This window comes from Pelobates fuscus, chromosome 10 (genome assembly GCF_036172605.1).
Source record: "Pelobates fuscus isolate aPelFus1 chromosome 10, aPelFus1.pri, whole genome shotgun sequence".
Lineage (NCBI taxonomy): Eukaryota > Metazoa > Chordata > Amphibia > Anura > Pelobatidae > Pelobates > Pelobates fuscus.
In genome coordinates this window covers 106551625-106562018 of record NC_086326.1, presented here as the reverse complement: position 1 = coordinate 106562018, position 10394 = coordinate 106551625, and the positions used below count along the sequence as shown (strand labels likewise).

At 37.2% G+C, this 10394-nt stretch overlaps 1 protein-coding gene across 7 annotated transcripts in view; it reads right to left on the bottom strand.

The window, feature by feature from the left end:
- Nucleotides 1–3816: 3816 nt before the first annotated feature.
- The window catches only part of ZFP91 (ZFP91 zinc finger protein, atypical E3 ubiquitin ligase), a 43162-nt gene continuing 36584 nt past the window's right edge, over nucleotides 3817–10394 (bottom strand). For 4 of the 7 annotated variants that reach the window (XM_063434737.1, XM_063434740.1, XM_063434743.1 and 1 more), the window contains 5 exons: nucleotides 10007–10042; nucleotides 5545–5623; nucleotides 5334–5448; nucleotides 4742–4841; nucleotides 3817–4615 (listed from right to left, as the gene is read on the bottom strand). In XM_063434737.1, coding sequence (XP_063290807.1) covers nucleotides 4237–4615; nucleotides 4742–4841; nucleotides 5334–5448; nucleotides 5545–5623; nucleotides 10007–10042 — 709 coding nt within the window. In that variant the 3' untranslated portion in view covers nucleotides 3817–4236. The remainder of the gene's footprint in view (nucleotides 4616–4741; nucleotides 4842–5333; nucleotides 5449–5544; nucleotides 5624–10006; nucleotides 10043–10394) is intronic. The other 3 variants (XM_063434739.1, XM_063434738.1, XM_063434741.1) reach the window with 1 other exon arrangement.

Below are 10394 nucleotides of genomic sequence, written 5' to 3'. Positions count from 1 at the left end.
GCTTTCCAAGGCAATGGAAAAAGTACAAGATATGGAGAGAACTAACATCCTTGCCCCCAAAAAAAGAGTTGCTAATAAATGAATTTTTTTTTCGAATGCTACATGTCCCTTAATTTTTAATTATAGTGCTCAATCCAATTTTATAAAAAATAAATAAATTGGGATTAAAACAAAATCAAGTACTATCTTCTAGATTACCATCCAAACCAATGATTATTTTTAGAGGTGCACCCACATTTAAAAGATAAATTGGTGCATAGCCTTCTGGAATGGAAAAAAACTTTTAATTATAACTTTTTTAAGCTTGCTTATATCGATTTTCTTTTTATCAGATTTGAATTAGTCCATCTTTAAATAGATGAACGCTTTTAATGGAACTTCTATTTTGCATTGATCTCTTCACACATATACACGTTATATTTTTATATGTTTATTTGCTAATGTTATTACGTTATTGTATATTATTACATGTGATAAGAAGATCGTAGATATGTGTAAAAAAACATTTTTTATGTTGTGATGTATTGTATTGTTTGTATGTATACTCTTCTTTGTAGGCAAGGGAAAAATTAGCATCTTTAAGCACACCCTAGATACACAGAGGGGGTGTATATATTCAACTTTAATCCGACAGACATTCTTTCTTGAGAAGGACCCAATCTAACTGCGAAACACATAGATGGACCCTGGCCGCAATCTCCATTTGAATTTTGGGAGTGAATATAGCGGCACTTTCAAGTAGTCGTTCCTCCGAGGGTACAGAGGTCTGCAAAATTCTGCACCAGAGGTTTGCACAGGATCGGACTGCAGGAGCCTATTGACGGAGCGGTTACCAAACTTATTTCCACCAGTGCACTGTATTGCAACCATGCTCATGTAGTAGCACTTAGATAAGTCCCACCACCATATTCTGTAAGAGTTCCACAAAGGGGTTTGTATAGGGAATAAATTATATTCACAGTTACACCATGCCATTATTTTCTTTAATTTAAGGTTGGATACAAAGTTATATCTGGATGGGATCCACTCCAACATCTGAATACACAGACTATTGTGCAACCAGTACAATTCCCTAACATTTGGAAATATCCTTTTTTATATATAGATATTGGTACTTTAACATTTTGGTTTGATTGAAACACTTTGTTTTTCCCTATTTTGCTTGATAAGGGAATATCTGCTGAGCGCTGATATTGTAAGCATGTCATTAACGGTTTGCAGTTTCTCTGTCTGCAACCAACATTTATTTTGTGCACAAATGATAACAGTTTGACCATGCAAAAGAAAACAAAAAAAACCCAGCATATTAATAATGCCAAAATCTATCAAATGTATTAAATTATTGATGCCCAGAGTGCGCCTTTAACTAGCTGACACTAAACAGAGGTTGAGCCTCATTTTCTTTACGTTCCTGTGAACACAAAAAAGGTAAGTTTTGAAGTTTTAAAAATAAAGGATGATTTGGCATTCATTTGGTCACCATTGCCATTATTATTTTAAAGAGGAAAACCACACACAGTAACTGTAAGCACAGGAATCTGACATACCTGCAGAAGTGATGAACTGGAAAATAATAAATCTCATAACATAGGAAAGGCATACAGTGACCAGCCGTCTCCTTAACTTGATAACTGTGAAAAACAGGTTGTTTGTTTTTTTTAACCAGACCCGAATACAGCTTACTCCTTTAAAACAGGTCTTTGGATTTACAAAAAAATAAATAAATAAGTAAAAGTATTTGTCACAGTAATCTATACGAGTAGGCAGTTCTGCTTCTTTTGATTATTAGGCAAGTGTATAATGTGCTGGAAAGACCAGATGTTACAGGTGGTTTGGTGAGTTAGAATAAGTGTACGGCTTAGGCACTTAATTCAAAACCAAATGGCAAGTGTATTAAATAGCCAATCTCTTCACAAAAATGATAATTACTGAGAATTAAAAGTAAACTTCAAAGTTAAGGCCAAAATAGTAGGAACTGATTTGTAGATTATTTTCCCTAGTTAGTTTTAAGTTTTGGCCATACATTTTAAAATTTACTTTGAAATCAATTTCACTTCAGTGATTAACTCAAAAGAGTGATCTCAGAACATTATACATGGTAGCTGCTTCTATAATGTCAATGTGTGTGTGTGACCAATAGATTCCCTTGAACCCACTTTCCACTCAACCAACCCATGGAAAGACTTTCTACTCAGACCCCACCAACACAAACATTTTATATATTTACTATCAGTGAATTGAAAGCTAATCTCAATACATAGTTTAGTGAATTCACCTTATGACTGTTCACTAAATTAAGAATTGCAGATTTGTGGGTCAATATAATGGAAATGGAGGAGAAGGGGGGGGGGGGGGAGTAGAGAGGGTAGGGTGAAGCTTGGCTATTTTGTCCTAAAATTTACAATTCTCAGCAATTCCTGGTTGGGTGAATAATGCAACAGAGGCAGAAAACAGACCTCTTGCGGTGTAATGTTCACACCATTGAAATATAACAAGCAGGCTATGTGGATTTATAGCAGTGGTCCTGAAACTTTTTGAATCAGGACAAATTGCATACATGGCATCAACCTGGCAACCCATTCTTCCCTTGGGAAACTATCTTGGGGACTCATTCTTGAAATGTAATTAATTCTAAAATACATTTTGAAAAACGTAATTGTACTCCTAGTTTTAGAGGGATTTCTACTACAGTAAACAACCTAATATGTTTGTTTAGGGTCTGATACATTTGATGTCCCTTTTTAAACCAATGGGGATTTAGATACAAAAATAAAACAATCTGGATTACACCAACTAATTTCTGTATACATTTCAAATTGTCCCAAAACAGAATTCTCAAAGATTGCTTTTCAGTTACCTCCTTCTAATACATACATATGTATATACCCACCCTACTGCATTAATCATCCAGAAGACGTGATTTGTAATGTACACAAAATGTGTTGACCAGGATAAAAGCTTCAGATAGAAAAAAAGAAAAAAAAAACACAATACATTGGCGGGAACCCTTCCTTATATTTTTCTAATATATCAAAATCAATAAAGGTCCTCTAGTCAGATATCAAGACAAATAAATCTGAAACTTTTTTTTATAAGGACATTAGGGACACAAACCTCATTTCTGTCAATAATATTTTAAACAAGTGCTTTAAATCTAATTATTGCTCAGATTTAAAAAGGAGAACATGAAGTTAGTTGCTGATGTGTGAAGTGATTAAGTTAGCTTTTGATTTTTATGCCAGAGCAGGAAATATTGCAGCTTTCTAGAAGATCTGTAAATGATTAAATAAAAACTGGTCATTGCAGTGTAATGTTTGGGAGGGGGACAGCTTTTTTAAAAATAAAAGCCAAGTAACCATTGATGTAATAATAACCATGCAAGACACAGTCCAGGGACAGCATGGATACGACGAGGCAAGATCTGGAAATATACTAGTACAACGAAGGGGATATATGGTTCCTAAACACCAAATATAAACAGCATTTTCTGTAGGACATTGATGTGTATGTAATTATGACTATGACGCAGAATAATCATGGGACCAGTTTTCATGAAGTGTTTACATTTAGAATAATTATTCTAGGTACTGGTGTCACCAGATGACGAAGAATATAAAATACTCCATATACAAAAAGGCCATTTGCATGCCCTCTCTGAATATCACTCCAAGGTGCATATTTTTACTTTGAAAAGAACTAAAACACAAATTAAAAAGTGAGCAGAAAAAAAATTAAATAAAATCACATAGTACATAGAGGCAGCAAGCAGAGCTCTAAGGAATGCTAGCAGCCTTGCATTGGGGAGGGGCTTCCATGTGAGACAAAACAGCTCATTTTATTCTTTAAACATATTATATACAGTGGAGAGTGCAGAACACAGCACCCGAGAAAGAAGGAGCAAGAGAGGGACAGAACAGGAGAAGCCCAGGACAAATAAAACAAAGGAAAACTGAAAAAGACAAAACAAAGATGTAAGCAAAAACAGAGTTGAGTGAATAGAAGAAATAAAATTTTAAAGAAAGAACAGGGACAATGAAAGAATGCAAGGAAACCCAAGGCAGAAAACAGAGTCCAAATAAGTTTGTGCAGATCATACATAAAGGACAAAGAAAGCGGAAATTCCTGCAGTGTGGGGTAGGTCGGGAAGAAGGGACCAGGGAAGATGAGACAGCCAGCCAGCTGGGAAAGAGAAAAGGAAACAGTTCTGGTGCTGTGCAGAGGGGATTGATAAACCCTCTAAGGTCCTGCAGAGTCCGAATCCTCAATAAGAACCTCTGTGGTAGCACCCATTCCTTCTACCGCCACTAAAATCTTGGGACCAGTGCTGGGATAGAATGGCTGTGGAGGCTCAGGCTCCTCTTGAACCACCGGCTCCGTGGTTTCGGGCACCAGCAGTTCAGGGGAGGTAATGAGGGCTCCAGCATTGGCAGCTAGGGCCTCTGCAATAAGAACCTCAGGGTGGCTCTTTGCCTTGTGGGCCACAACACTGTCCTTCTTCTCAAATTTCTTCCCACAGATACTGCAGGAGAATTGGTAGAAAGAGTCAGCGTCATGTTTCTTCATGTGCCAATTCAGGGAAGCTTTCTGTCTGCAGGTGAAACCACAGAACTCACATCTGTAGGATGAACAGAGAGAAGGCAATGATGAGTACAGTAAGTCAGCATAAGAAGTGCAAATGTATTTTGGCATGGGTGATAAGGGAGTATGGTATACAAAAAAGTAAACAAAATCTGAGACTCACTGTAAGGGTTTCTCTCCGGTATGGATCATGCGATGGACTGCTAAGTTGTGGGAGCTTTTAAATGCTCTAGCGCAGTATTCACAAATATAATCCCGCTGGTCTGAAAATTAAAATCAAGTGAAATTGTAATACGTGTCACAGAAACTGAAACGCAGTAAAACTAATACAAAGAAATTTTGCATGTGAAGATTTACAAATGCTAGTCTAAAGACTACAGATAACAACAATTTGAATAAATCCCTCTTTTTGGCACCATAGCCTGGTCATCGCTTGAATATTATATAATTTAACGGTAATTTCATTACCAGACAAAACACAAATGTGTAATAAAAGGACAATAATAATAAAAAAAATTAATGCCAAGAAAAACAACCATGTGACAAAACAAAACATAGGATTATTCAACTCCAAATTATGGCAAATCAACACTTGTATGGCAATACTGAGGCTACAATGTTGAAAATTTGACTATAGCAGAGTTGGAACAGTTTTCCAGAACACCTATTTGGATTCCAAGTTGCTACACTTTGGAGATCAATGAATCGTTTCCATATTTATCATTCTACGATACAATTTGAAAACACCTAGGTACCTGTGTGGTGCTTTGCATGACGGAGCAGTTGCTTCTGCAAGCGAAACAGCCTTCCACAAGAGGGATGTGGACACACGTACTTCTTCTTTAAAAGATGTTGATACTTAATATGATGCTAAGAAAAGAAAACAAAAATGGTTACATTTTCTTAATTACTATGTAGCACTGGGGACACATCCAATAGCTGTAAGTATTTTTAGGAAAAAAATACCTGTAGGTATCTTGGGTGGGCCAGGACTGTGCCACATCCCTCCATCTCACATCGCACATATTGTATGGGGGGCTTCTTCCTGAGAATTTGTAAATGAAGAGAAACGTGTCTTTAAAAGTAGGAAAGCGGAATACTTAAAAAAAAAAAAAAAAAAAAAAAAAAAAATTATATGAAAAGGTGAAGAAATAAAATACTGCATTATTCACTAACGTAAGAATGGTCTGGAATACAAAGTGAGCAACACATTTTAGACCAAAATAATCAAACTGCAATATAAACTGTTTGCCATTTTTAGCCAGTGTTTTCAGACAATTCCAATAAAATGTAAACTACAATTTCAGTATTATCTTACTAACTTCATAGAATTCAACACAACCAAATTTCTCAGCATCATTGTTAATCTGTTTTAGAGTCTATCCCTTTTACTTTACATAAAAATCTCCACTCAATCAAGTACTACCAAGTTAATTTTATTCATGAATCACCTGGAGGAAAATTATAAGTGAGTGGAAACAGTTTTAGAAAAATAGCAACAAATCTAATATTAATGTGTAATACACAGTATATGTGATACTGTAATATCAATGTGATCAAGATGTTTAGGAAGGATACATTTATCGTGGAAGCCTTACTTTGTTTATAGTTTCTGGTATTCTTTATTTTATTTTTTAATACTAAATGCCACCAGAATGTGAACATTATTCTATAGCCTGGTGCCAGCCCCTAAAAAGGTGTTAACGTTACATTTCTATGTAATTTTTAAAGCTGCATAAGAGAAGGAGACCATCCACTTTAATTATACGTACTAGTAATTTCGTACAGCAAACAACTCCGGTAATTGTCAAGCTTTTCATAAGTGTTTTTTTGACTTATTACTGGAAGAACAATGCTAGGAGGCTCCTGGGATATAACCACTACTGTGGATTCTAGTGTATAATATTCTGATTGTAGCTTTCAGGTGCACTAGCCATGCTTAAAAAGGTACTTGCCAATGCAAGCCTACTCAAAATATTTCTGCTATGAATGCTGAGACCTGTGCCCGAAAAATGTAGGTTCTTCTAAAACACTTAGATATATTTTTCCCCAAGCCGGCAGAGTTTAGCTTATGCAGCTTGGAGAAATTTTGGTAATGAAAAAAATTTGGGAAGGCCATATAGAAAGCAAGAGCAGCAGGAAAAATGCTGCCTAGGACTGTGCCGACATGAAATAAAACAGCTACAATATTAGCATGGCCTAAAGGCTAGGCAATATCAGGCATTTTTGCAATGCCATTTCCAAGTTGCCAAAATTAGATGATATATCTTAGAAAACCTACTTTTGCAATAGCAGATTGTAATTTAAAAAAAAAAAAAAAAAATCATCAAAAAACAAAAGTCAGAAAAGTGGCAGTTGACCACCCATTCACCCCTCCACCCTGACAAGAACAAAACTTTCTCTGCACACACAGTCTGTAGTATCAGAAACCACCCTTCTGTGTGCAGAAAAACAAAACCACTGCCCGTGTGCCCTATTAGCTTCTCTCCACAAGACTCAACTAGGCAGGGCAAAACTACTACAATGAAAGACATTTGAGTAAAAAGGGGGGGTGAAATAGCAGCAGCAAAATTACAATAGTTTTGTTTTCAATTCACTGCCAGATTTTGGAAAGCGTATACAAAACTAGAAACAACTTTGAATGGAGAGGTGAGTAGTCCGTTTAATCGCAGATAGATGACGACACCTAAAGTATCCAACCTAAGAGCATGGTATCCCACATTTGGGACTTAAGGAAAGCTATCTTCTCCAGGGATATTTGTGAGCACTGGGGATTCTGTTCCCTGTAGCAGAAAACACTGACTTACTTTGAACAGAGGACATCATAATAGCTGCTGAGAAACCACACAGTGCAGCAAGCTAGCATTGGTTTAGGGCAATTAGCAACTCGCTCACTCAGATGAGCATTGAGAAGATCTTTCAGCGTTGTGACCACTGCTGTTACACTGGTGAGGGGTATGCCTCCTAATTCCTTGTTTTTCATGAAGGTATCCATCAGGTTTGTGAGGTGGGTGAACCATGGAACGCCTGTCCTAGACTGTGGCTCAGACGGTCTGTCATGTCCTTAAATAGAATAAGATCTGCAACTAGCTGCCCTATTATTGTCCAATACTCATGTCGCCTCATAACAATGGACTATTTATTGCCCTCTGCTGATCAAAAATGCTTTCCAGCATGTCTAAAGCAGAATTCCTGTTGTAGATAGTGTGTGTAAATCCCTTTTTTCTCTTGCTCCTGCCTCAAGCGTTGGTTAGCCCTCACACTGCCCGACAAATCCTCCTGCAACACTCATGTAAGGTTTGCACCTGTGTTCAATTCCCAAATGTCAACCTTCACTACAAGATGTAGGTTGTAAAAATTACAGTATACACCTACAGAGGAACCATTTCAAAGAGCTTTAACCACGTTAGCATCTCCGCTGGTGACCACAAACTCAATGTACAGAGTGGTGCCTGTCTGCTCTTCCAACCAATTCAACAACATTCGTCTGATTGCCTGCAATGTTTGTTGATGTGTGCTTTTCATCCAATACTACAGCATGTAGCAGAAGAGATTGAAAGCCCTGCTGTCCTACAGATCCACTACCAGCCACAAAGGGTGGTGTGGTTGAACCTCTTCCACTGCCACAATCTTGCCCAGGCACCCAGGCAGTGGAGGAAGGAATGCCGCCCTCTAGGAGCAATCCATAAATCTATGGTGAAATGCACCCACTGACCTACAGACATAGCCAGCTGCATTTTCACTATTAACACGCAGGAACGGTATAGTGATGGGACCACCTTCCTGCTGAAAATGCCTGTTATCAGCGGCTTAAAACGCTCCTCTTCTTTAATGGAAAAAGAAAGCCCCCTAACCAAACAGCGATTAGCAGGGAAGTCACACAAGTGTTTTTGTTCCCCTGGAATAAAAATCTAGCAAAAATGTTCAAGAGTGGGCTGGTGACTAGGAGTCTGCCTATTCCTGTCACTTAGTGACACTAGGCTCGAAATCCTCCCTTGCAATGCTTAAGGGTTGCAGTAATAGAAATTAACAGACACTTTTAGTTGGTGGCAGAGAATCAGATTCAACATTAGTGGACTTGCTATCTGCCTTAGGACCTTATCTTTCTAGGTCGTCTCTCAGTAATACAGACTTGTGGTGTCTTCGCTTTTTTTTGTTCAGACCAGCACTAATGAGATGACACTTTACCGTTCTTTACTTTGACAATCTCTCAGAAGCACAAACACTGCGATTTGGTGCGATCCACTAGCCTCAAACCTTGTCTTTGTGAACTATGAAGATGTGGGTTGTTTTGCATCTTTGGAAGTTATGAAAACACTAGAACTTTATTGACCAGCGGTAAGAGATTAGGTGGCCTTAATAATAATCTCACTGGATGAGATAATTCTGACACTTGTAGGAAATGATGTTCCACCTGGTTTCAAGAAATGAGGAAATTCTACTACAGATAGACCTGGATTCAAAATTGGGATTCCTTAACACTACTCTAACCAGCTGATGATATAAGACATAGTAGCAAATGTTAAGGAAGTCAGACACTATAAATTAAAATGAACATTTTACCATGTACAAGCAATTTGGCTAGCACAATGTATACATAAAATTTCAATCATGCAATATAGGATTTATAGGTTAAATCACAATGAGGTTACTTGACCAATACATTATTAACTTCACTGATAAATGTGTTTTTGTTCCCTGAAGTGGAGAAACTTACTATCAATCCCTCATGAAGGCAATTTATTTCATCCTTTGAAATTCTAACTATACAGTGACTGTCGGGTGCAGGTAGCAGGCTTACTAGCTTACCAAGTTTCTACACTCTCTGCAGCACTTTAAACTACAATTGACAATTTTTTTTATTATCATTCAATGGATAAAAGAAAGCCAGTAGGCCTCTGTGCATAGGAGAATAAAAATAAATAAATACATTTGTAAAAATTAGCTGAATTTCCATTTGCTAATGGCTACTGGGCAAATTGATAATTATTTTACAGGTTGATATTGCAGCCCCCAAATATGCAAGGATATGTACAAAGAGTGCAGACCTGCACATTACTAGGCATCCATGTTGGAGGAGGTGATATCAAGTGCAAATCTTTTGCAGCATGAATGCCTGCAGAATTAGGTTCTTCCTTCCAAAATTTTAAACAGCCTACAAGGGACAATTACATCTTACATAGTGTGATTGGAAGCATTGCTGGTAAAATTTATTCCAGTATAATTTCAGAAACTAACAAAAAAACATTTTAACAGAAATTACTATTATTAGCATTTATATAGCGCCAACATATTCCACCGCATTTTACAATTATAGAAAGGGGATATTTAGAGGTGAAGAAGGCCCTGCTCAAACAAGCTTACAATCTATGAGGAGTTTGAAGTAGGTGGACATATATTGTTAGGTGTCTTGGCCAAGGACACTTACTTTTCAGGTGGTCTGACCGCGATTCGAGCCTGGATTCTAAGACAGTGAAACTCAGAATCAAAATATATTATTTACAGAGGGACTTCATAACACATTGCAAGACCCCACTTTGTATATGCAGTGCAATTTGGGGACCAGTTTTAAAGAAAGATATTACAGAACCAGGAAAAAGTGCAGAGGCTAACAACAAAATTGATAAGGGGATGAAAAACACAAGTTATGAAGAAAGGCTAGAACAACTGCTTTTGATTTTTTCTAAAGAAAAAGTGTTTAAGAGGGAGTATGATGGCACCATACAAATATACACCTGAGCCAGTCGCCACTTAAAAAAAATAAAAATAAAAAATCGTAAAAATAAACAACACTACATGGGTCATAAGGTCACCCC